At 41.5% G+C, this 27,286-nt stretch overlaps 1 protein-coding gene across 1 annotated transcript in view; it reads right to left on the bottom strand.

Annotated features, from left to right (window-relative positions):
* Positions 1-394: 394 nt before the first annotated feature.
* Positions 395-27,286, bottom strand: part of CAT (catalase) — a 38,321-nt gene continuing 11,429 nt past the window's right edge. The window contains exons 2-13 of the mRNA XM_032357684.1: positions 22,832-23,003; positions 21,640-21,750; positions 20,127-20,257; positions 19,565-19,669; positions 18,845-18,970; positions 15,894-16,085; positions 14,838-14,990; positions 11,458-11,596; positions 8,484-8,614; positions 2,969-3,076; positions 1,422-1,505; positions 395-1,096 (exon numbers count right to left, since the gene is read on the bottom strand). Coding sequence (XP_032213575.1) covers positions 1,031-1,096; positions 1,422-1,505; positions 2,969-3,076; positions 8,484-8,614; positions 11,458-11,596; positions 14,838-14,990; positions 15,894-16,085; positions 18,845-18,970; positions 19,565-19,669; positions 20,127-20,257; positions 21,640-21,750; positions 22,832-23,003 — 1,518 coding nt within the window. The 3' untranslated portion in view covers positions 395-1,030. The remainder of the gene's footprint in view (positions 1,097-1,421; positions 1,506-2,968; positions 3,077-8,483; positions 8,615-11,457; positions 11,597-14,837; positions 14,991-15,893; positions 16,086-18,844; positions 18,971-19,564; positions 19,670-20,126; positions 20,258-21,639; positions 21,751-22,831; positions 23,004-27,286) is intronic.

The raw sequence follows: 27,286 nt of genomic DNA, 5'->3' as shown, positions 1-27,286 counted from the left end.
ACGGGAATAAGGATTTTCAAAGAAAAAAGGTTTCATTCAGTACTCAAGAGCTCAAGTCTAGAGTATTCCATTTAAGCATGATAGGCAAGAAAAAAAGAAAAGAACCAGAGGTTCTTATTTTAAAAATTCATAGACAGATAAGGAAGTGAACTAATGGACAAGAGATCTAAGTAACTTTCAAAGTTGGAAAATTTGCTATTTTCCCAGTAGGATGAAAAGTTCTGGTCCGGAGTGTCTTAGAAAACTGTGTGTGAAGGCCACTGGTTTAAACAAATAATATGGTATCCCTGTAATATTGGTATTCTCAGTTTTAAGGGTAAGCATCTAAAAATACATGGTATTCAGACTAAGAGTCCAAGTTATATATGGAGCCCAAAGAAATCAAATGCCATTCTTCTTATGTGCAGATTATTTTATTGTAAAAATGTAGCAATTACAAATCAGTCTGTTGCAAAATCAATGCTATATGAGCATAGATGTAATTCCAAGTTCAGTTCCAGGCAGGAGTAAGCATTAAGCTATGATGTCAGTGAAATTATTTTCAAAAAGACATCAATGCATTAAATGTGTTTTTCCTATACAGAACTGAGAGAAATGAAAATTACTGAGTAGGTGATCTTTTCTTCTTATACAAATTACAGCCATATTTTTATACAATAAGGCCATGAGATGATATGTAAACATACTAATTTCACCAAGATTTTCTTCTCATCAAATAAAATCACATTTCTGCCAGAAACTGTCATTCTAGTCATTTTAAGTGAATAATCCAATCAACTGTCAAAAGCAAGTACGTTTTCTTTTTTACCACTATTAAGCCCTACCCTTATTCCCCCCCAGGGAAATAGCGCTAAACGCCACTGCTACATTATTTGCGATAGAAACCTGGATTATTATTTGAAAGACATGGCTTGCGATTGTGCAACTAGCCCAGGAGAATCTTCTATCTGGCAAAGAGTGGGTAGGTGTGTGAACACCATGGTTTGCTTCTCAGATGGAGAGCAACTTGGGGCAGGCCCGGGGCCCCGACTCACAGGTTGGCTTTCTCCCTTGCCGCCAGGTGGGACCCATGCTGCATAAAGGTGTGAATCGCATTCTGTTTTAAAAGAACAAGACCAGCAGGTTAATTAACTCACTCAGCAGCAGCAGCCTGGTGTTCTTCTTGGCTTTAATTTATGCTCACATGAAGATAATAACCATTGGGAACTGCATTTACCTACATGACCTTATGTGGTCCGGAGCTAAAGCAAAGACGGTGTGCTGTGCAGGTGAGTTCTTTACCTGGCAAGGGAGTGTCTGAACAGCTTGGAAAATCTAACAGTTGTCCCTGGGAAGAATCATCACTAAGGAAACCACACTTTCTAACCCAGTCTGATCCAGGACACCCTTCCTTTACCCCCGCCGGGCTGCTCTGCGCTCACCTTGGGTTTCTGAGCATTGTATTCGTCCAAAAGAGCCTGGATGCGTGCTCCATAGTCAGGATGGACATCACTGAAGTTCTTGACCTAAAACCAAACGACAAAAATGTAAACTGCCCCTAGCCCCCTCTTAGGCTGGCCTCCGGCATGCCTGGCACAGTGTTTACCCTGTAGGGGAGGAAGGAAGGCACAGCAACGCAGCATATAACACCACAGAGTAAGACTGAGGATTCGGGGGAAACCCTGGCACAGACCGGCTGAGCAACCTTGGAGAAGTCATTCCTCTGAGCGTCAGTGTCCACTCCCCACAAAACGAGTGACATAATGAAACCTACCTCAGAGAACGAGGTGAGTGGCACTTGCTGCCCATAAGGAGCCGGCCTCAGGATGACTCAACAAGTCACAGTGATTTGTAGAACGAGATGGGCCCAGACACCGCCTGACTTTAAAGTGAGGTGTACAAAGACGGTGGCCCGTGCTGGGCAACTCCACGTACTTCGAGCAGGAGTTCCCAACCACGGGCTGATCCTGAGCGGACAGCAGGAGGGGGGCACCGTGAACCCCCAGGAAGCCTTACAGTTTCAGCACAGGCAAGAGAAGAAGACCAAGGATTCAAGGCCAATTCTGCTACTTACACACTGTCCCACTTGTTCTCAACAGTGAGATAAAACCCGCCCCCGCCAACCTCACAGAGCAAGCGTCCAGCTCTTGGCTGCAGAGGGAAACATGTAAATAGTATCTCCGCAGTTTAAAAGGTTATTTTTAGACACGCACTTGTGAGAGACAGTTAAAGACACAGAACGTTGCCTACAGAGAAAGTGCCCAGCCTGCTGGTACTTGTCTCCAGGCCTTTGAACACATCCCAGAGAGATGCCGGTCCAGCTGTCCCTTTGAACAGAGAAGCAGCGACCAAGACAGAAGGCAACTGCAGGGTTGTCTCAACTTCCAAGAAGCTTACTCCTGTGGCAGGCCCCAAAAACTGTGAGCGGGAAGGCTCCACGCAGCACAGTGAGCTGCCATCAGAAATACCCTGGCCCCTCTGCTCAGGAGTTCAGCCTGATGTGGCAGCGGCTCAGTGCTCCCCAGAGACAGTCCAAGTTTCTAGCTGCTTCTGAAGGAGGGTCAGGTGTCATGATATCGATTGGTTAGACAAGCTTCGCAACACACACACACAAAAAGCAATCTGTATTTCTTATCGTCTAAAGTTGAAGCAAAATTGGGGCAGGACCCACATTTTTATATTGGACCTGACTCTGGCACAGACCTTGGTGGCAGTCGATGAAGAGCGTAGGACAGAATTCACCCTGAATTCAACTCAATTATTACACACTGGACAAAGAACTGAAAGATCAGAGGCTATGCCACATTCCCTGGAGAAAAAAACATGCAGAGCAAAAAATCGGAGGTGGGCTAGAGATTAGTGCTAATTTTTTTTTAAGTCCAATTAGCTCAAGCAGAACAGAAGCAACATTCACTTAAGGGTTCTCTCACACAGCTGCACTCTCTCCTCTGACCAGCAGATGTCACCCGCCGGCTGAAGTATCACTCACCGCTTTCTTCTGGATGAAAAGCTGTGCATCCTTCAGGTGGCCCGCAATGTTCTTGCACAGGCGTTTCCTCTCCTCCTCATTCAGCACCTTCGTGTAGAACGTCCGCACCTGCGCAGGGAAAATGCACGATGCAGAGACTCAAATAACCAGTCTGTTGTGAACAAAACTCACCCAATGTGCCACCTCTGAAATGAAAAAATAACTTCTCATTGGTGTAATAAGAAAGTGTTTAGAATTGAAGGATAAGTTATAATTCTAGCGAAAACTGTCATTTGTATGGAGTTCCTCACTTTTTGTTTTGTGGAACAGGGAGAATTCAGTTGACAACGGCTCTCATAACTGCTTCTTGGAGTAATGTCCTTTGCAGTCAGTGTTTAGATGTCTCTTATAAGCTAAAGACGCAGTAGAGCCTACAATTAAGAATACCACCACATCTTGCTACAGACATGTCCAGAGCCGGCAAGCCATCATCAATGGAAACTTAGCATGATACAACCTTTGTTCAATTTATCCAGAACCATAGAGGAAGAAACCCTAATTCATTAATATATACCTTAGTTTTTCAGAAGCCAAACTTCCTTGGAGAAGACACATGTGAATAGTGAAACTCTGTACAATTAAGCTTGCCTCTAACGTGAATATCAATCAATTAAAATTAGAAATAGCAAATTAGAAGTAAGATAGATGAGTCCTAAGGGCTTTGCTCACTTCTGAAATCAACCATTTCTAAGTAATAGCTATTATTTTTATTCTAACATGTCATTCATTCATTCATTCAACCACTATTTATTTATAAAGTCCCTATAATGTACCAGGCACCATCCTATATCCTGTTCTACTAATGTTTATAAAGTCCCAAAATACCCAATTATCCAAAGTATCAAATTCATACATGTCAAAATGTTCATAGCTTTTCTAAGTGTGTTATCAAATACAAAGCCATAAAAACATTTTTTAAAAATGTGAACAAAGTTTACACTTGAAACCAAGGTTTAAAAAATCAAACCTTGGGGGTGCCTGGGTGGCTGAGTGGGTTGGGCCTCTGCCTTCAGCTAGGGTCATGATCTCAGGATCCTGGGATCAAGCCCTGCATTGGGCTCTCTGCTCAGTGGGGAGCCTGCTTCCCCCTCTCTCTGTCTGCTGCTCTGCCTACTTGTGATCTCTCTCTGTGTCAAATAAGTAAAATCTTAAAAAAATAAAAATAAAAAACTAAAAAAATCAAACTTTGGACATGACCACAATCCAATCACAGTACTGCATTATGGGGATTTTCTCAGATTTATCCCCCAATTCACTAATTCTCTCTTCAGCTGTATCTAATACACTGCTTAACCATCCACTGAGATACTTTAGTCTGTTAAATTTTTATTCGAAAGATTATACTTTTTTTTCTAAAAACATCTATTTGGTTCTTTCTTAAATCTATTCATTTTTGTTTTCCCATATCTTATTTTTATCTTGTAGCTCATATCCCAGTCTCTATCTCCTTGAATACAGTATACATGCTTATTTTAAAGCCCTTTTATATTATTCTAGCATGTACATGATTCTTCCACCTATGGTACGTACAATCTCTCAGGGCACTGGATTTCCCCACTTGTATTATAATTCTTCCCTGGGACTCATCTCCAACAGGAGTTATCTTCTACAGAACCATCACCTGCGTCAAAATTGTTAAGGGGTCTTGTGATTTTTTTCACCATTTCTGCAAAGGGGCCTAAAGGGTTCGCTGACTCATTGCTTCTCAGGTCAGGACTTCTAGGTGGTTCTAAGTGGAACAACACTGCAGAGAACTCACCTAAGAGGAGGAGAGTAGAGGAAGGGATGCCCAATTTCTCAGGAAGTCTAGAGCCCACAGGCTGGCAAGCTGTAGCCTCAGTCTGGTGGGTAGTTTTCCCCATGGAGTGCCGGTTCCTGACTCTCATCATTATGTCACAGGTCAAGAGGCCAGTTCTAGCTCTCTGCCACACAGAGAGTCTGCAGCCTAAACTCCAAGCCCCTTGGAGTCATAAAATCTTGATAAAGGTGTAAATCAAGTCTGGTTACCCACCATGATATATATACCTTTGATGTTCATGCACTATTATGATTCCTTTTTCATTTCTAGAACCCAGAGATTTAATTTTGTTTGTTAGCTCAACTACTTTTCTTTTTATTTTTTAATCTAGCATGTCCATGTATGACAAACAGAAGTGTGGCCTCCTATGTTCCATCAATCTATCATCAAACTAACAGGAAATTGGTCCTGCAGTTTCAGTGGTGTGCTGGAGCCCACCTGCTTATGAGAGCGGATTGTTATCTTTTTAAGAATTTTGTGAGTTGTTAAAACACAGTTGTTATTAAAAACTCAATTATATGTATATGTATAATTTACATACTTAGTTAAATTACATTATAAACAAAAATAATAAACCTTCAAAATGTATGCTCTCCCAACTAATACACTATTACCTATGTTCCTGAGATTATTTGTGTCTACTGTATTACTACAGTAGAAATAGAACAAAATAGTGTGATACTGAACCTCATGTCCCAATGCCACAGATATAGTGATGCCATGTTCCTAGCTTGGAATCAGCTCTAGGGAATATTGTCACCAAGAAGATTGACAAACACTGTAGGGTATCTGGGTGGCTCAGTTCGTTAAGCCGCTGCCTTTAGCTCAGGTTATGATCTCAAGGGTTCTGGGACAGAGGCTTTGCCAGGCTCCTTGCTCAGCAAGGAGTCTGCTTCTGCCTCTCCCTCTGCCCCTCTCCCTGCTTGTGCACGCTCTCTCTCTCTCTCTCAGATAAATTAAATCTTAAAAAAAAAGGAAAACTGACAAACACTATAAACCAGGGCTTTGCCCCCTGTACACAACTGTTAATATTTATCAACACACCACTCAATAAAACTCACATAAAATACTTGCTCTCCCAGAGATCTGGTTAATCTAGCTCCAAGAGAGTAATAAAAAAGCACATGTACACACACAGAGAGAAAGAGGGCCCCTCTCTCAGCAGGTGGACAGCTCAGCCGGTGGCTGCAACAGAAGTAGTACGGTCTCCTTACCCATCTGAGCCTGGCTTCCACAGTCACGCTGCTCGGGCAAAAGGCAGGCGGGACTTGGAAGTCGAACTGGGGAAGTCTCCAGGGAGCTCTGATCTGCACAGCCTTACACCTGGCTAGCAACCACCATCTGTACACACAGCTCAGCAGCTCAATGCAGAGGGGCATGGACTCCACACACAGGACAGCTGTTCAATTTCATTGACCCGATAAAGATTCTAAACGGTTTTATCAGCTCCAACACCTAACCATAGAATTTTGATCGTAGGACCAAATTCTTTTCAAAGGAAACATGATATTTTTACTAGTATATGCAAAGTGAGAGAATGATTTTTCTTCTTCCGTAAGCTTTTTAATTTAAGTGTTACAGCCCTACAGTAAAGGGCAACAACCCTAAGTGCGGGTTCAATGATTTCCCAGTGAACATACTACACAAACACCACCCAGATAAAGAAGGAAGGAACATCACTTACACCTCAGAAATCTCCCCACCAGACCCTCCTCCCGGTCATTATCCCCCTTTCTCCAACTGCATCCCCAAATGCAATTCTTTTGACTTCTCATATTTTCAATGTGTTCTGGCAAATGTGCTTATCTAAGCTCTCGCTGAACATCTGCGAAACAGGAACAGTCTTGCACATGTGTTCCGGTGCTCACATGTCTACATTTCTATTGGGTTCCTACATAACAGTGTACTTTACCAGGGTCAAAAGACACACACGTGTTTAGCTTGATTGGATACTGAGACACAGCTTCCCAAAACAGCTAAACTAATTTACACTCACAGGAAAGAGAGCGTTGTTTCTCATTCTCTCAACACTTGGCGTGGCCAGTCCTAATTCTAGCCACTCTGGTGCCTAGGTAGTGCTATCTCTTTGTGGTTTCACTTTGCACATCCCTGCTAACTATAGAGATAAACCACTTCCCTGTATGTTTTTCAGTCATTTGGATATTGTCTTCTGTGAAGTGCCTGTTCAAGTCTCTGCCTATCTTCTATTCCTTGGTCTTTTTCTCATTGCTCTGTAGGAGTTCATTACATATTCTGGACATGGGCCGTTAGTTAGATAAACTGCATATATATTTCTCCACTCTTTATATATATATATATATATTATCTAAATTAATGTTTGCAGAGGTAGTATTAGCTAGTTTAACACCAGAGCAGGCCTCATGCAGGCAAAATTCTTTGAAAGGTAGGGACTGTAGTACAATATATTGGTATCATCAGCATCACTAAAAATAATGCAGTAACTACAAAAGGCTTTTAGAAGATGCTTCATTTCATCTAAATCTGGTTTATATCCTACTATGCAAGCATCCCTTTCAAATAAAGATGTCTTCATGGTGAATTAATTCATGTATTTAAATATCTTTTACTTAGAACCCACATTTATAAATTGAAAAAGTAGATACAGTTCCTATTCTAATTTAAATAATAAGTTTAACACCAACCACCCAAACCGAGCTCTAGGACAATAGGACTTTTAAATCTCCTTTTTCTCTTGTGTGGGGTCTAAGTTGTACTGGACACATTAATGAGGAGGCTCCTCTTTAAAGTGACAGGGTCTCTTTCAGTGCACCCACCGAGAGAACCTCACTCGGACAGCTATCGGTGATCAGAAAGGGCACTTGACCTGGGCGGGTAGCCACAGGCTGGTCAAAGGTCAATGATGCAGCCTAGAGTGAAAACATCAGTCAAATCAATTCGACTCCCTCTCTCTAGAATCTAACAAGGAAGTACTGAGAGAGAGAGAGACAGTGAAAAAAGGTCCCCCGAAAAAGTAATATATGGAAAAAGAAGCCATAGAGAAGAGTTAGGCCAAGGTCACAGCAAAGCCACAGCAATGTTAAAACAGAAGCTATGAGGAAGCGAGGAGGAAGTCAGGAGGACACGGTAAGAATAAGCAACTGGTACTGAAAAATAGAAGCCGACAGGTGGAGAGTGGTTCAGTCCCCAGAACAGTGCTGGTGACCAGTGCGCCCTCCAGTGGACACAGCCACACTCTTGCTATGGAGGCTCCTAGTGCTACTGTGAATCCTGTTCTAGTCCCTTAAATCTGGGCTGTCCTGCCTGGCTTCTCAGAAGCGGTTTTACTTAAGCTTTATTTACACATTTCTTACATTTCCATGCGTCACTGCTTCCCCAGTGGCCCCACCTATAATCCCTTCAACAAAATTTGGGGGAACCGAAAGAAGTCTCCATACCTTATACTGAAAGAGCACAGAAACACAACACTTCAACTCCATCTAATAAAGGCACTGACTTATGATTAGAGATGTCTTCTGTGAATTCAATTTAAGACATATTAGACACCTTAAGAGGGGAAAATTGGGGAAGCCTGGGTGGCTCGATCAGTTAAGCGTCTGCCTCTGGATTTCGGCTCAGGTCATGATCTCAGGGTTGTGAGATCAAGCCCCACATCGGGCTCTGTGCTCAGTGTGGAGTCTGCTTGCGATTCTCTCTTACCTGAGTGACGTTATCTTCGTTGGCACTGTTGAAGCGCTGCACGTCTGGAGAGCACTGGCTGCTATGTTCCAGGGCAGAAGGCTGCTGTTCCGGAGCACTAAAACTATTGGGGTAGTAATTTGGAGCACCACCTTCAAAAGAAAAGCACACAGATTCACTTGGGGAGGTGAAGAATGAATTAAGTCTACAAGCAGTCAATGTAGTAAGATATAATTCAAGTGGCGATCACATCTACATGTATATCCTGACACACATGCATGCGTTTACACACACAATTCATATGCATGCACGTGCCATTTTTAACATCTCCTATTTAGCTATAGGCAGGACTCAGATTCCTAGAGAATAATGCCACCTTCCAAATGCTCTCATGGGCAGTCTCACTCTGAGTTTTAATGAAGAGATCTTAAGTTTTCTTGAACACTTCAAGTGATCTGATCTTGAAAATCTTTTGCTGCTTACTGGTACAAATATATTTATACAGGTTTGATTTGGCCCCCACAGAAGATGAGACCCAAAGATGCATTTCAAATCTGAGCATTTCATTTGGGATTGGGCTCAATTCAAATACTGAATCACAGAATCTTGGGGAGCAACTGAAAGTTCTAGCTCTGCTCCTTCAATATACAGACACAGATAAACCAAGCCCTGAAATGCTAACTGCCTGGGCACGGTCACGTGGTGGTTAGTACTAGAGCTGGGATCTGGGATCTGTCTGCTTTCTTCCATTCCAGCACAGACTACACTCCTATTACAGAACTCTATTTCACTATTTCTTCAAGGTTATTAAGATTCTCAGAATATCTTTCCTTTATTGACTACGACTTTATTCAATTCTAGCTTCACTTTCACTTCCTTCCACAAGTAAATAAAAAAGGACTTTAGTCCTTTAATTTGATATTTCTAGTATGGCTGCACTCATTTATCTGGACTTACAGAAGAAGTTATGACAAATGCAATCAAAACATATTTTCTGACTTCTGGAATAAATTAAAAGGCCTTTTTTTTTTTTTAAATTCTGGCATATTTATTTTCCTAACTGCTTCAGCTGATGTTGGCTGAAGGTTGAATTGCCTAAGCACATGCTGCCTAAGCAGGAGTGGCCTAGAAACCTCTTGAGTGTTTTGAACAAACCAGTCTGAGGTTGGAATTTTAACCAGCTCACTGCCAGGACAGATTATGCAGAGTGGATAATCAAGGTGCCTACAGATCACACCCATCAAGGCATCAAGGGCATGTAGGAAGAAGGAAGGCTCCATACTATTATGGGGCCTGATCATTAGCCCTGGAGATTCATTCCAGGTCAGCGTTACCTATCTGGAAGGCAAAGTGCTCCAACAACCAGCCACCACAATGGTCTTCCACACTAAGAATTAACTTTTTGAAATGTGCCAATTTGAGTAATTTTAAAATTCTACCTCCAAATGAGTTCTGACCTTTCCTCAAAGTGGGAGTTGTCTTCAAGTCACTGACTACTGGGAACAATTAAGCTCTGTCATTAAACTTCAAGAGCACAACCCAAATGCTTGGCTTTTAAAAGTAGGCAAAGGGTGTGTCAAAATATATCTTTGAATAGTTTTTTCACACATATGCCACCATAATGGTGAACAAGAAGGATAAACGTGAAGCAAGTACTTATTAATGAAGTTCCAGAATATACATGAACCTCTCCAATACAGCCAATCTCGGGAATGAAAGGACTGCAGAATATGAAAGGAAGAAATCACTTTAGAATAAAAATGTGGAAGACCGACACAGGAAATATCAGTTACTTTGGGCAACAGCACATCCCCTGAGCTCTGCAAATCTCAGGGAGAAGTACTGCAAATTCCTGATGTAATCAGTTAGTGAACAAGTAAACTCATTAAATACATAAAAAAGGCTTAGTCAAAATGGTAACAAAAGCAAGGCACAAAATCATATAAACAAAATAATCTTAAGTCTCTGAAAAATAGTCCCAGAGAAAACTGGCAGGAAATAAAGCAAAATGCAACAGTTATGGCCTCTGAGTGTTGGGGCTGTAAGTGGGTTTATTCTCCCCTTCTCTTCTCCAAATTTTCTCTAGGGCACAATGTATTATTTGTATCAGAGAAAAGCAAACATTGTTTGAATACAGACATCTATGGCTATAAATATAAATCATTAGTACATTTTCTGAAGGGATCACTGTAAGCAGGCTATTACTAAAACAAATGTGCCCTAAATGGGGGGGGGGGGGGGATTAAGATCGATATTAAACTAGAGAGCATTAAAAGGAAAAAACATTAATCAAACATTCTCTAATTAGAACAAGTAATAAAAAATAAAGGCTGTTTGTACATGGGCACCAAAGAGAGTAGTTAAAAGAAAAAAATCATAAATTTTATGAATGGGCTCCAAAGAACAAAATGCAGTAGCATCTCATCTCACCATTTGATTTACATGAATTCAACTATATCCACTTCAAAAAAAAAAAAAAAAGTGAGGGAGAATTCCTTGATTTACTCTGTCTCCTTTATTCTAACCTGCCCCATGCCCTCAAAACCCCACCTACGTCTCTTCCCCCTTGGCCCAGCCAATTACAACGAAAACAAGAAACAGGATCTCTTGCCTTTGCACTTCCAAAAGTCTTAAGTCCTAGTGATCCAAGAGTGATAAGGAACTGTCCACTTTGTGAAAAGTCTTTGAAACCTAACCCCTAAAGCTGAATGCTACTCTTCAACAGCCATGAAAGACCTTTCTTCCACCATCCATGATCTGATGGACGGCAAGGAAAATCTGAGATGGGAACTCTTGATTAAACATATCAAATAGGTAAAAAATACAGAGTCTTCGGGCAGTTTAAACCATCCCTGCTTCAGGGAGTAGAAGGTTCCCTTGGTCGTCTTCGCAGAGGAGGAGCCCGAAGACCATGGGCCTGGCAGGGCCTCCCCCACCCTCTGCTCAGCGGCACCCTCAGGCTCCCCACCCCGTCTCCCAGACATCTGAGGCCTACCCTGATTGTCCAGCATGCACATGGGGCCGTCACGCTGGTAGTTGGCCACTCGAGCACGGAAAGGACAGTTCACAGGTATCTGAAGATAGTTGGGTCCCAGGCGGTGGCGGTGAGTATCAGGATAGGCAAAAAGGCGGCCCTACAGTTAAAAATGAAACAGGCGCTGTGTGCGGTCACACACACAACAGAATGGTCTTCACACTTGCTTCTCAAACATCAAGCACGAAGCACTCTCTAGAGTATTACCACCAAACCCTGCGGAGCCCCGCAAAAGAGCCAAGTTTCAATCTCCTGAGTTCTCCCGAACTGAACAGTCCTTAATCTTCCCCGTCACACAGCCAAACAGCCACGAATCTTCACACCTGTTCCAGAAGAGAACTCTTTTTTTTCTCCTCAAATAACAAATTAGTGCCCTGTCTTATATTATTTCCCATTCTTAAGGATGTATTCATATTGTAAAATATATTTGCTAGCACTCCACTGATTGGAATCCATGTCCTTTCCACTGCGATCTGGCTTACCACTTTGGGTAACACTTTAAAGTTTAATAACATGATCTTGTTGAAAGGTAATGGAGAACATTGTTCATGACCATACAGCCACTGTCACCCTCAGATGCTCTTTAGTTCCCATCAGAGTGATTTCAAAGTCCCCCACCTGGCTGCCCACTTTCAGCTAAGTAAGCCCAGCAGTCCTTCCGTGCTGTACGTATGGCTTCTCACATCCTCCCTGGCGTCGGAACTCACAACTAAATGACGTATGTTCTAAAACAACTGAGCCAGGGACTGATATCTTGACCACACCTACTAAATAAAGCCCTTTCACTTTTTAAACACACTTAAAAAAAAAAAACAACCAACAAGAAGACAGCACATAAATTTAAAATATGTTTGCCACAGCCAAGTTAATACTGACAGAAATTATAGGATTCATTCATACAATTCAATTCACTAATAGAATTGCATGATTTCAGTTTATCATCTTTTCTCAGGACCCTCTTCCCAACAGTTTCAAATGAAATGTCTCAGACGCTTGGTTTTTTTGTTGCAGAGAACATGGATATGATCTGTGGTCCTTTGCCCTGGGCCGAGGCCTCCACCCAGTGCTTCTCAGGTCTTCTAACTGTATGACTCAGTGTTGTTAACTGTCTCCATGTCTCACTGTGGCCCCAGAGAGCCATGGTGACCTGGATCATGAAGAGAATTTGGATACTATTTGTTCTTCAACCTATTCCCTCAATACCAGGGTTATATAGGCTTAGCTTTACCCTGACAAGTTCTACCCTGACAAGCTCTACCATGACAAGTTCATGCCTTGGCAAATCCCAGTAACCTCCTTCAGGTTCAGCTCCCTTCCAACCCCAAGGCAGGGCAAGTTGGATGCCCAGGGTCCCAGGGCTTAGCCTCCTTTACTCCTTTCATACAAGCGCTCCTTCCTGTGCTCTGTGAGCTGCTTGGCTCTCCTTCTCTATTCCCTGACCTCCCGTTCACCAACTGGACTGACTCTACTTGATATGCACACATCACATTTCTCAAAACCGAAAGGGACAATTGTACAAACTTCTACTCAAGCACTGAAGTCCCCTCTGACTGATGCTCAATGTACCCAATCTTACTTCTTCCACTCTAGGAAAAAGTGACTGTTTACAGAAACACACCCAACATGGTCCGCCTGTACTCAGGCCTCTCTCCTGCCCCATTTTATCTCTGCTGAAAACTGAAATCCTACCCATTCTTTAAAAGCCATCTCAAATGCTACCTCATTCTTGAAACTTTGTCATCATCCTCCTAACAGACAAGATTTCTCCTAACTCACATGACATTCTGCTTTATATTATAGTTATCTTATGTTTTTATATGTTATCGCAGCCACAGCAGTCTATCATATGCAGAGAGGTATTCAATTTCTTTTAGTTAAGGGGCACCTGCGTGGCTCAGTTAAGCATCCAACTCTTGATTCTGGCTCACGTCATGATCTCGAGGTTGTGAGATCGAGCCCCACATCAGGCTCCACTCTGGGAAATGGAGCCTGCTGAAGATTCTCGCTCCCTCACCCTCTGCTCCTTCCCCTCACATGTGGGTTATCTCTCTCTCTCTCTCTCTCTAAAACAAATAAATAAATAGATAAATAAATAAATAAAAATGTGTGTGTGTGTGTGTATGTGTGTATATATGTGTGTGTGCGCGTGATACAGATCTATACGTTAGTTAAACTGAACTAAAAGCTAATGAGAAGCTTATTTTCTTTAAAAGCCTTAGATGTTCCTAATGTCAAAGCAGAAAAGTTACTATTAAAAAAAAATAATACTGTAAAGTTTGTAAGCCTGACGATTCACAGGCCTGTACCCCTGAGGCTAATACTATATTATATGTTAATAAAAATTTAAAAAACAATAATAATAATAACGGAGGGGCACCTGGGTGGCTCGGGTTGGTTAGGCAACAGTCTTTGGCTCAGGTCATGATCCCAGGGTCCTGGGATCCAGCCCCATATCCAGCTCCCTGCTTAGCAGGAAGCCTGTTTCTCCCTCTGCCTGCCACTCCCCCTGCTTGTGTGCTCTCTCTGTCAAATAAATAAAAACAAAATCTTAAAAAAATAATGGAATATTAGCTTGTCTCCATGGAGAGTGACACCTGAACCAGAGTCAGATGCTTACATAAGAAGTAGCCATCAGCCACTGTGGCCTGATCTTGGGTAATAATCCTTCACCTCTGCTTCATGGTCAGAGTCCAAAAACACAAGAGATTGATTTACTCAATAATTATTAAGCCAATTATTTTCCTACTGATTTCTGGTCCAAAAAAAGTATTTTTCACTTTTTCTACTCTTGAAGAGCCTAATGGAGAATGATGGAAAAAAGAGTGAATGCGTAGAAACATGACTGAGACAAACAGCTAAATTAACCCATTGCCTTCAATCACTGGTGACATATGTTCAGTTCATAAAAACCATCTCCAGTCTCTTTTTACAGATGGAAAAATTCAAGCATCACCATGGGAGAGGAAATAAATCGAGTTATACTAACCAGTTAATGATATTTCCTCCCATCAATGACAGACTGAATGAAGAGTGCTTTACTCTACAAATATCTGAGGCATTTCTCTTCTTTTAAATTAAAAGACTAAATATCAAAGTCTTAGCATACTATGAAATTTGCTTTATTCTGTAATACTGTAACATCAGTACAGTATTCTTCCATCAGACTCACAGGAACTAAGGACCCAGACTGAATAACATTTAAGTGATGTTCTAGTTAATTCTTTATATATAGGTCATGCCAAATTAGAGCGTGTGTATGTGCGTGCGCACACGCATCCGCACAATCACCCATGCACACACCTGCACGCCTGTCTCAGAAGATCTCACTCCACCAAGCTTACCTGAAGCATTTTGTCAGGACTGGGCTCAATGCCAGGTGGCATGTTGCTTGGGTCAAATGCCAACTGTTCAACCTCAGCGAAGTAATTAACTGGATTCCGGTTTAAGACCAGTTTACCAACTGGGATAAGAGGATAGTCCTGGTGAGGCCAAATCTAAAAATAAATGTCATATTCACAATTACCAAACAACCAACTAAATGAAATTAACATACTTATTAAAAAATACCAGTTTTTGAGGTACCTGGGTGGCTCAAGTTGGTTAAGCATCTGCCTTTGGCTCAGGTCATGATCCCGGGATCCTGGGATTGAGCCCCACATCAAGCTCCCTGCTCAGCAGGGAGTCAACTTCTCCCTCTCTCTATGTCCTTACCCTCACCCGCCTTATGAGCACTTGCTTGCTCACTCTCAAATAAATAAATAAAATCTTAACAACAACAAAAAACAACTTTCTAATATAATGAAGCCAACAATAATAAGTGAAAATAATTTTTAATCTAGTAAAGTGAAAAGAACTTCAGGTGAGTGCACTGGTTACATCTTTCACAACCGTAAACAGTAAACATGGTTACATCTGGTTACATCTTTCACAACCGTAAACAGTAAACAAGGACATCAGCTTTTCCAGCTCTGTTCCCTGCTGATAATGAGAGATCAATCCACTTCAAGGAACTCAATGAACTCAGCAAAAAGGAATTAGAAGTGAGATGCACAGGCCAGGAAACTGCAAAGTGGCTGCACTGTATTTCGTACATAACTTCTCTATTGTTACAAATACTTGACTGGAATTTGTAAAATTAGGTACAAAGAGAGTTAAAAAAGAAAACAATTGAGGGGCGTCTGGGTGGCTCAGTGTATAAGCCTCTGCCTTCACCTCAGGTCATGACCTCAGGGTCCTGGGACCTAGCCCTGCATCTGCTCAGCAGGGAGCCTGCTTCCCCCTCTCTCTCTGCCTGCCTCTCTGCCTACTTGTGATCTCTCTCTCTCTGTCAAATAAATAAATAAAATATTTTTTAAAAAAAGAAAGAAAGAAAACAATTTAGTTGTTAACATACTCACCTTGGTAAGATCAAATGGATTAAATGGAAAGGTTTCTGCCTGATTAAAAGTCATGACCTGGATGTAAAATGTCCAGGAGGGGTAGTTGCCGGTGGCAATGGCATTGAAAAGATCCCGCAGGCTGTAGTCAGGATCTTCCTGAGAAAGTCTTGCAGCGTCTTCCACAGAAAGGTTTTTGATGCCCTGGTCAGTCTACAGAATGAAAGAAAGCAGCTCAAACTGAAATGTCCTGGCAAACTTATGGAACTTTCATCAGTTATGCACTGAAGGATGACAAGGAATACAACTCAGAATGGATTTTCCTTGTTCAAATCTGATACAAATGGGAATTCACCAATAAGAAATTCCATTTGGTTATCCTGATTCTTTTAAATGCCCAGGGAATCTGTATATACATTTCACATTTAAAATTAGTCCTATCTTTCCCTTTCTGTATCCTGTATCATCTGAATTTTTTTAACTATTAACATTTAATTTATTTTCAATTTCTCACCCATATAAGGAATGTTGTACTACTGTCTTCAGAAAAGCCAAGAAATTTTTGGCATAAAATACACACAACATAAAATGTACCACTTTAACCATTTTAAAGTGTCCAGTTCAGTGGTTTTTTTAGTACTTATCTCAAAATACAGTGGCCGGGTCACATGGTAATTCTACATTTAATTTCTTGAGGAATTTCAAAACTGTTTTCCAGAGTGGTTATTTGAATTTTTACACTCATGTTACTTTTCAAATCAGAAAAAAATAAAATAAAAAAATATTTTTAAAATAAGCAAATATTTTGCAGGAAGTAAGTTTTTTAATTCCTGTTTTATAATAGCTCAGCTCAATTATTGAAATTGTGCTAGCCAGCAACCCTCCACCCCTACTCTCTTCCTTTTATTTTTTTTCAGAAATCATAGGATCATAGTTCACAGAGCTGAAAAGAACTTCAATAGAGCCACTCTGAACCAGTTCTCTACCTACGAGCAGGCAAAATTAGTATTCTGACTTCCCAAGCAAGCCATGAAGAGCCAACTAACTTAGTCACTTTCACTAATGCTCCTACTATCACACCATACTGCCTTTTCAACAGATTCTCTCCTGTATCTTATTCTGAAAGATCCCCACAAGCCAAGCATGGAAAGATTTCCTCAGCAAAGTCAACTCTGAATCTCTACCACAGAAATCTCGAGTCTCTCTAGCTGGTGGCAAGACTGGAACCCTTCTTTCTACAGGAGGAGCAGAAGTAGTCACCTTCCAGATTTAAAAATGGAGGTCACCATCTGCAGATCATCCAGAGAGCTAATACATTAAATTGAGCAATAATACTGCAATACCTTTCTGATTTTAACTGAATCCCTTGGGCCTAGAAAAGACTAGTCATAGGTCAGAATAATCCAGATTGAAATATCCAAGTAGGTCTTGGGCTACCCCAGGGCCCTCTGCTCAACAGGCCCATAAGCAATCCAATCCTTCCAGGGTCGTGGACAGGTACTATTATTATCCCAATTTCCCAGTGACAAAGCTGGAGCACAGAGACCTTTTAGTAAGATGACCAGGTCAGCATTACCTAGAAAAGGGAAGATCTGAATTCACAACTGGTCTGCCTGCAAAGCTACCACCACATAGGTGCCCCAGACATAGTCATTTAGCCCTTGCTCTCAGTGACACAACACTGCTCCCTTTGGCAGCTACAAGCCAATGGGACAACTGTTGCTTAAAACTGTCACCCACCAAAGCTTATATATCCAAGTTATAAGTATAAAGAAGGGAGACCGTTTTCCTGTTTGATATACCTACATAAGTTGTTCAGATAAAGATTAAGACAAGACAGAAGGAAACAGGTCTTGGGATAGATACCATTAAGGAGACTATATTTGTCCCAAGTCCATGACTGTTCTGTGCTTATTTTAGCAGTAGTATTTGGAAACATGTTCTTAGGCAACCAGATACTTTTTAAAATACCTTCTAGAGTTCTCTGAGACTATTACTTATTGTAACAAATGCCAAGATCATTATGAGAGAGCTCTTTAAAACACTTCAATTAATTAAAATGTTCTCAAAACTTCCCCCAAAGGTAACTTATTTGATATGATTATATGAAAGGAAATGAAAAAAACAATTTTTATTATTTTACATTTGTAACTGATTTTACTTTTTTTTGCCCTGTTCATAATACACCCTCAATAAATGCTAAATAAATGGATGGATAAGTTAAAAAAAAGTTAGGAGAAATGTTTCTGGAAAGATAGCATCAGACTGAAAGTGATGGTGAGGTTGATACTAGAGAAAGGAAGGCCCCATTTCTGCCATAGTCCCTTCCGGGACCACAGAAGATGTCTATGTTCAGCACAATGACTCAGGGCTAGGAAACACAAAGCACAGAAAATCTCGAGTCTCTCTAGCTAGCAGCAAGATTTGCTTTACTCTGTTAAGGCTTGATTCTAAATGCCCACAAAGAAGTCTAGAAAGCTAGGCTAAACCTGGTAGAAATCTTTCACATAGCCTGGAGGCCTATACTATCTCCTCTCATTTGAGGAGCCAAAACCTTAGGTCTTCCCTCTTCAGGGAGAGTGGATATTCACCTGCCAGCACCAGAACATTAAGCCAGAGAACCAGCATTAAAGGAGCATTTTCCCAAATATTTACGCATTGCTCCCGGGGTCCTGAACGAGAAGAAAGCTTAACCATTGGTAGTAGCTGAGTACTCCTACCCTCCGGCCACATGGAAAAAGGAGACCAAAGAGAGCCCACACGGTTCCCTTAACTGGGCAGCGGGCATCTGTTCACTTGGGCAGAGCCAACATTGGAGTCCTGGTCCAAGTCACCTGGACCAGTACCTCTCGGTCTTCAGAGTGGAGGTAAGGGAAAGGCGAGAAGGGGCCTTGTTCTTCGCCCAATCCTCAGGAGTAAAGAAACATGGGTGGCAGAAGCCTTGTACCGTCTCCCCCAAAGGCAACATGTACCTTATAATGGAATTTGCAATAAACTGCCTCTCCCTTCGCATTGATCAGCTTAAAAGTATGCGATCCGTATCCGTTCATGTGCCTGTGTCCATCTGGAATCCCTCGATCACTGAACAGGAAGGAAACCTAAAGGAACAGGAAAATAAAGCCTAACATTTCTCAGTTTCAATCAAAACATCCTAGATTTTTTTAAAGATATTACTAAGTTTTCCAAGAATCTCTAGATGCCATGGAACTCACTAAGCAAGTTCCCATAGGAAAGGTTGTCATTAGTATCATTTACACAAAATAACAAGAATTTTAAAGCAGAATGACATGTCAATCATTAACCTCATGGCTCAGAATTCAGTGAAGACAAGGAAAAACAAATCTGGAAAAGTAGCCTAACTTATTCAAAATCTGTTTTCACAGTAAATACGTTTGGTAACACTCTTCCCTTCTTTCACTACTATAACAGCTTTACTTCGTACTAGAGACTTTAATCCTTAATATTGCTAAATATCAACTGATAATGTTTCTAGCATAACTTAAGGTCTATGAGCGGGGGAAGATTAACAAAATCAGTCATCATAAAACTCTTCAGGGCCAAGAAATCCGAGAAAGCCTCCCAAAGAGAAAGTCAGAAATCAAGTCCAATGAGAGAGCCAACACTGGAGAACCACATGATGAGGCAGAGTTCAGGTGAAACATTACAGCAGAGTGAAAAAGAAGAGTTCCCACCTGATGCAGAGACTCGGGGCGCAGGCTCCAGAAGTCCCAGACCATGTCGGGATCCTTCAGGTGTGTTTGAGGGTTTCTCTTTTGACTATGGATAAAGGATGGAAACTAAACAGAAAAAGAGAAAAAAGTCCCAAAACTAAGTTTATAGGAATTATGGTGTCTTACATTATACATTGCCTATGACTAGGTCTGCAGATTGTAACTCAGAACAAGATAATCCTAGAACTTTACACTGCCAAACCCTAAAATGAAATTTACCCTCTACATGTTTCCATGGCAAAGTGCCTCTTTTTGTTAATCTTCCAGGCCCTACAAAGAAAACTGGACTATTCCCATGAAGTCAGTGAATCTTGAAATGCCAAACTGAAGACCAATGGTAACCATTATTAGATTTTATAAAAAGTTATTAAATACAGAAAAATGTGCTTAAAAAGGCAATCCAGCCAACCCAAATTCTCCTCCTGCTTTTCTTGGGGCTTCTCTTTAAATGCCAGTCAAAACAGAGTGTTTGAAATCAATTTAAATCAAACATTTGTAGAGTGCAATATACTTTATCACCTACCAATATGGCATCCCTGATGAAGAAAATGGGGGTGTTATTTCCAACAAGATCCCAATTACCATCCTCTGTGTAAAATTTCACAGCAAACCCACGAGGGTCCCGAACTGTGTCCGCTGAGCCTGACTCTCCAGCTAGAAAATTCAAATGGGAAAAATGAAGGATAAGCCAGAGTACTTGCCATCCAAGAAACCTAAAGTCATGAAGAAACACTGGGATCTATCCTCTCCAATCTACTTCTAAAAAGGGAAATCAGGGGCACCTGGGTGGCTCAGTGGGTTAAGCCTCTGCCCTCGGCTCAGGTCATGATCTCAGGGTCCTGGGATCGAGCCCCACATCAGGCTCTCTGCTCGGCAGGGAGCCTGCTTCCCCCACCCCCTCTGCCTGCCTCTCTGCCTACTTATGATCTCTCTCTCTCTCTCTGTCAAATAAATAAATAAAATCTTTTAATAAATAAATAAATAAAAATTAAAAAAAATAAAAAGTCTACCAATTAAACAAAAGAATTCATTAGAGTAATAAAAGAGTACGTAACTGTAAAAGCTAAAAGGATTATCCATTTAACATTAGATAGGTTTGTTTAAAAGGTAATTAAATTTTAGATGAAAATAAAGAAAATACTTATAAAGATTAAGTTAGCAAACAAGGAGAATCAGTGAGTAGTGGAAATTGTGAGGTTAAGGTTAAGAAAATGAGTGAAAATATAGATTTTATTCTTAATGTCATTTACTTTTGAATCCACAGTATTTTAAAAATGCACAGACTGAAGAGAAACAGCATTAATCATGCATTGTCGGGTGTTGAGAGGTGGCATGATAGATCTAACTCATACTAGCACTACTGAAAAAATCACTGCACTTCTGAAATAGAATTAACCCCACCTTGCAAAGTAGATCTACAGATGAGATTACAGCTAATGTCTATAAAGCACTTAATCACAGATGGCACAGAGTTAATTCCTGATAAAGGGCAGCTATTGCGGTTGCTGAGTAAGTGCCCCACTCCACGTTTCCATCTGAGGCAACCACTTGTAGGAAAATTCTTTCCAAATGTTACAGAACTGCAGTGCTGGCCTGTGCCTGGTGTGATTTCCTAAGACCTCAAACAAACAGAATTTAAAGGAACTTTCGGCATGTCTCAGATTTTTTTTTTTGTACTGTAAAACCTGGCTATCATTTGGAGAAGTGTTTTTTTTCTATTTTCTAATTTTTTTTTTTTAAGATTTTATTTATTTATCAGAGAGAGAGAAGGGGAGAGAGCAAGCACAGGCAGACAGAATGGCAGGCAGAGGCAGAGGGAGAAGCAGGCTCCCCGCTGAGCAAGGAGCCCGATGTGGGACTCGATCCCAGGACGCTGGGATCATGACCTGAGCCGAAGGCAGCTGCTTAACCAACTGAGCCACACAGGCGTCCCTCTATCTTCTAATATGCCTTCCTTGCAATGTAGTTATAAATGCCCTGAAGAAGGTACACGGTTGAGTGATCGCAATGCCAGTCACGCAGACAGACAGACTTACCGACAGTGGAGAATCGAACAGCAATGGGAGTCCTCTTTCCAATATGCTCAAACACCTTCGCTTTGGAGTATCTGGTAATGTCATGAGTGACCTCGAAGTAGCCAAAAGCCCCTAATGAGAAAGACACAGAAATCCTCATCATGAGACCATTGCAGACCACTCGATAGGCCCTCATTGGGCATCTGGGAGATGAGAAATGGATGATGCAGCACTGGCCTTCTGGGAGCTTCCAAGATGACCGGAGAAAGGAGAGATAGATGTCCAAACACAAAATGATGGAGGCAAAATGCAAAGCCCTCAGTGCGACACTGAGTGCTATGCAGCTGGAACCAAGAAGAAGGAGAGATGAGTGGGGCTAGAAGTAGTGGGTCAAGGCTGGCCAAAGACACAGGGCCTGAGGTGGTCTGGAATCACAGGGAGGAGCCGGGAGGGAAAGAGAAGAACAGGGGGAAGAAGAGAAAACACAGGGAATGAAAAGAACAATAAAACACTCAGGAAGACACCACAGGCCAAACTACAAACTGAACAGCATACCAAAGCCTTGATAGAAAAGCCACACAGAAAAAGCTGGAGAAGATGGAAGGAAAAAATAAAGAAACTAGAAAGTTCTAACTGGGAGTCAGAGCAAGGAGCTAGGAGACAAACGTGTTCTTTCTTTCTATCAAGCTTTCTTGTCCAACTGAGTTTTCAGCTTTCTTTTAAACATTACCCTATGTTGCGTTTCTGCAATAAAAGCAAGATAAAAAGTTTTACACAACTTTTGGACAAAAAAGGAATAATCACTACAAACCCACCCCCTAACACAATCATCCTCAACTTTGCACCGTTCACTCCAGTATGTATCCCGTCAGTGCACCATCTAAATCTAGCTAGGATTTCAGCATGCCGTGTTCTGCATTTTCATATTTTTATTTCTTCACAAAAGTGCACACGGGGAAAAAAAAAAGCGCAGGAGGGAAGAAAAGGAAGATCACTGTCGTTTTTACTAAAATATTTAATATCTCATGTTCAATCCGGAGAACTAATCATCATTTAATTACGAGTTCCTCTCCCAATGGACATTTTTTTTTTCCCTTTCTCCCAGGAATGGAGATTTGCCACTTCTATTAAAGAGCTCCAAGCCTGTGAGAAGGAATTTTTAACCCAGGTGTTGTGCAACAATCCTTTCACGACAAACAAACATGGCTCTCACCTGCTCCTTTGGCGTGCACGACTCTCTCAGGGATTCTTTCCCGGTCAAAGTGAGCCATTTCATCGGTGAACACCACATCCTGAACGAGAAGGGGACCCCGGGGCCCTGATGTCATAACATTGAGTTTGTCTCCGACTGGATTACCCGCACCAGTGGTCAGGACATCGGGTTTCTAAGTGAGTAAACAGAAAAGGACAAAGAGAGCAAGAGAGTTGGTACAGTCAACCCATTATTCATGCTGTCAGAGAACACACTGTTTCCCAATTTTTAGACCTTCTGCTCAAAGTCTTTTTAAATTTCCTGGGTCCGAAATGCTGAAATGCTGCAAGATATGCCACTGCCTGAAGTGCAGAGTCGGGTCTCGGAAATCCTTGAAAAATCTCATCAACACCAATCTGGCGGTATGCTCTGAAGAGCAGAAAGAGGGCTAAGGAAGCTGCCAGCGCTCTTGGCCCCTGCTCTTGACATAAACCCCGAGCTCCACACAGGAAAGCCCCGGAAAGGAAGCTCCCCACATGGAATGTCTGAGCTGATGGTGAGAAGACGGTCTCCGGAGGAGCCATGCTGGTCATCGGTCAACTTTCAGCTGCTTTCTGAGCGCTACCGCTGTTCACGCGGGTCATCCTAGAGAGCACTCCCCTCTCTTGAGCAGCAGATGCCAGCTTCCTGTAATATCGCTTTCCAATCCCAAAACAAAAAAGCCAAAAAGAGTCACAGCTTTTATTGTCACTGAAAATAAACTGTTGCTGCTAAGATAGGTTGCAGTATTAATTGTCTAAAGATGTCAAATGTCCCCGAAATGGGACGGGTTATTTTACCATAACAAAGAATTCTTTTTTTAATCCACCCAATTCTCCAATATCAGTAAATACTTCGGAAGCTCCTGGCTGTCCCTTCTCTAGGATGGGAGCCCCAGCATTTTTTAATAAATGATCCTAAGCAGCTCTTGGAATCATCTTGACCCCTACCCTGTACTCCTGACCAGGGACAATTGCCTCTCCAATGTCCTCCCAGGCCACTGGGGAACCAGAGGAGATGTGTGGGGGAAGCAAAGCCCAGCCATGTCCATCGAGAACAACTCAAAAAAGTCTAGTGATGGAAGTCCATGGTACCAACTTCATGCACCTAGAATTTTCACAAACCTGGAATGGAGTGTATAACTTTTCCTCTGCAGGTACACCTGCTCTGAATATTAAAAGAAGGTCAATACCTGTCTTTTCCCTAGAAGGGGATATTGGGGGGGGGGTCACTTTAAAAGCCTATAAAAATACCATGAGCTCTTTGGGAAAATGCACTACACAAGAGAGATCTTGGAATCTCCAGAATTAATAAAGAAGACTCCAATTAATAAAGAAGACTCCCACTAGAGTTCTCCTCGCATCGAAAGGCGAAGAAGCCAACATGGAACCTTAGAAAAACCGTAAGTGCTGGCGTCAGAGTCTGGGTCCAACCTCCAGCTCTGCCAGTCATCAGATGTCTATGTGCTGGCATGTTACTTACCATTTCTGAGTCCCAACTTTGCATGTGCAAAATGGGCAAGAAACAATGATCTCCCAGAGTTAATATGGGGACTGAAAGCACTAAATTCATGCAAAATGAGGGCGCCACACTAGGCACACACATGCTACCGTTTTACTGGTCATGTGGAGTGATCTGATAGCAGAAGCAAAGCATTTTAGGTTTTCTTTTCTAACCACCATGACATGTGTGTGGCATCCATTCAGACTCTGTCTGAGCAAAAATCTGCCCACACCATACCATGCTCTTCTCCTTCTCAATACATAAACACAGCACTAAAGGAAATCTAAAAAAAATAATAATAATCAGTCAAGGGGACATGGCATAAAGGAGAGAAGTATGACAGAGGATACCAAGAGGCTCAGGAAAGGGAAAGGTAAACAAGTCCGAGTTGTCATTTATATCACTCATGAAACCAGTAAAAGCACATCACACACCCCCTCTGGACCACTAGGTAGGAGCGATATGGTCAAGAATAAAAACCAGGACCAGAGAAGGCATATGCATAGCAAGGCGGATGAATGGACGGCTGAATGAAGAACTAAAAAATGAGATGGTCTCACCTGATGGCCCAGACTCATGCAAGTCGGGAGTGAGAATGCGGGAATTTTGCACCAAGGGGCTTCCCTCTCACCCAATGCAGGAATGTCCTCTGCAATACCAATCCACTAAGAAGTGAACCTGGGTTTCTCCACCACAAATGTAGCATCCAGACTCTCTTCCTTGCTCTAATAGATCATCAGTCCTAATTTTTAACAGCTTTCCTCACACATGCTCGTGTGTACGGTAATCTGCCTTCCAAAAAAGTATGCCAGAAAAAGCTTCAACCGGGTCGCAATGCAGAAGGGAGTCCAAAGGGAGGGCAAAGACTAGAAGAAAAAGATCCCTGACTTCAGGGGCTGTTTAGGGCAACACTCGATGAGAGAAACTGACCTGAACTAAAGAGAAGAGAGTGTATCTTAGAAGGTGAGAAGGATGCCATATATTTGCTGAGAAGAAAAGACCTAAGGAAATGAAGCTGTATTAAATAAAATGAGAAGTGGGGCAGGGGAATGGACCATGGAAAACGAGTTTTTAAACATGATTTATGAAAAAAAAAAAGTGCAAGGCTTTACAGAAATTTCTAGAAGATAACAGTAGCTTGGTGTGAGCAGCAGTCTTGCCTCAAAATACCCTCTTTTCTCATCTCTATGTTATGAGGAAGTGACAATGGACACTCCGAGGTTAAAGGTTCCTCCTTACAGAACCCAAGACAAAAAAGAATGAAAAGCAGTTATTAAATGCATCTGCTTGCCTTGAGGGACACTATATTCCAAATACATCTCCCAAAATACTACAAAATAAGCAATTAAATCATCTCCCTAGCTTCCCTTTTCTACTCCCTAGGTATATTCAGAGTCAGGAAGAATGTGTGCAATAAGATTTACAGTAAATTTACCCAACAGCATTCGAAAAGTGTGTAGGGGGTGCCTATGGTGTGTTAGTGTTCGGGACCACAGCAGCAAACATCAACATTCCTGCTCTCATGGAACTTACAGTCTACAGGGGTTGTTCAGTGTCATATTACCTACAGCAGCAAAAGCTGACGTGTAACTTAAATATCCAAAAATAGAGGCACAGTTGATTAAATACTATGCCACCATTAAGAATCTCATCCACAGGGGCGCCAGGGTCGCTCAGTGGGTTAAAGCCTCTGCCTTCGGCTCAGAGTCCTGGGATCGACCCCGCATCAGGCTCTCTACTCAGCGGGGAGCCTGCTTCCTCCTCTCTCTCTCTCTCTCTCTACCTGCCTCTCTGACTACTTGTAATCTCTATCAAATAAATAAATAAAATCTTAAAAAAAAAAATCTCATCCACAAAAAATTTAAGTAACAATAAAACTATCATAAAATTTAGGTGATATCATTATAGGTCATTTTAATTTTCTTTAGACTTCTATTTTCTTTCCTAAAATAATTTTTAAGTCAGAAAGTCTATCTACATCTAATCAAATATCAGAAGTTTTTCCAAATTATCTATATTTTGTATTGACTTAATGAAGGCAATGTATATATCCTCATGTCATACAGTTCCTAAAAACATGTTTTAAGATCCTATTTTATTTATTTCAGAGAGAGAGAGAGAGTGCAGATGACTGGGAGGGACAGAGGAAGAGGGAGAAACAGACTCCCCACTGAGCAGGGACTCTGACTCAGGGCTCCATCCCAGGATCTTGGGATCATGACCTGAGCGGGACATAGACGCCTAACCAACAGAGTCACACAGGCGCTCCCTTAAAAACATTTTTTGGTTTTTTTTTTTAAATTATTATTAACATATAATGTAGTATTTGCTTCAGGGGTACAGGTCTGTGAATCCTTAAAAACATTTTTAATGAAGATACCACAAGTGTCCACTTCTAATCACCTAATTACTTTCTAAAAAAACTCCCTAAATTATGCTTTATTTTCACTTGCCCATGTAAATCTAAAAACATGAAATCTCCATTTGGAGTTACATCTTCAGCTTAAAATGACTGCAAAGAGAACAAAGAAGCATACGATAGATAAGTAATCATTTTTATGAGGAAAGACCCTAAATAAGGTTCTTCTTCTCTACTTTCTTTCTTCAGAGAAATAATTACAACGCAGAGAGAAAATTCTTCAGAGAATGGGCCGCTGCTGAGCACAGGCTCTTAAACGAATGTTACCTATCATAGTTCATTGATGGTAACATACACAATTTTTTAATAGTTTAAGATCTTTAAAGCTGGGTAAGTCCTACCATCCGTGGCATCTTAGCAATGTGTCCTGGTTTGGCCAGGAAGGGTTTTCTCCTGAGTAGTGTATAGGGCGCTAGTACATTTCACAGTACCTGGCATCTGAGACTCAATGAAATAGGACGTTCGCTCGAGGCTGGGAAAGCACAGTCTTAAAATCCGACTCAAAAGCAGCTATA

This window comes from Mustela erminea, chromosome 9, assembly GCF_009829155.1.
Source record: "Mustela erminea isolate mMusErm1 chromosome 9, mMusErm1.Pri, whole genome shotgun sequence".
Classification (NCBI taxonomy): domain Eukaryota; kingdom Metazoa; phylum Chordata; class Mammalia; order Carnivora; family Mustelidae; genus Mustela; species Mustela erminea.
The sequence above is the reverse complement of the archived record's forward strand: the minus strand, read 5'-3'. Positions and strand labels throughout refer to the sequence as shown.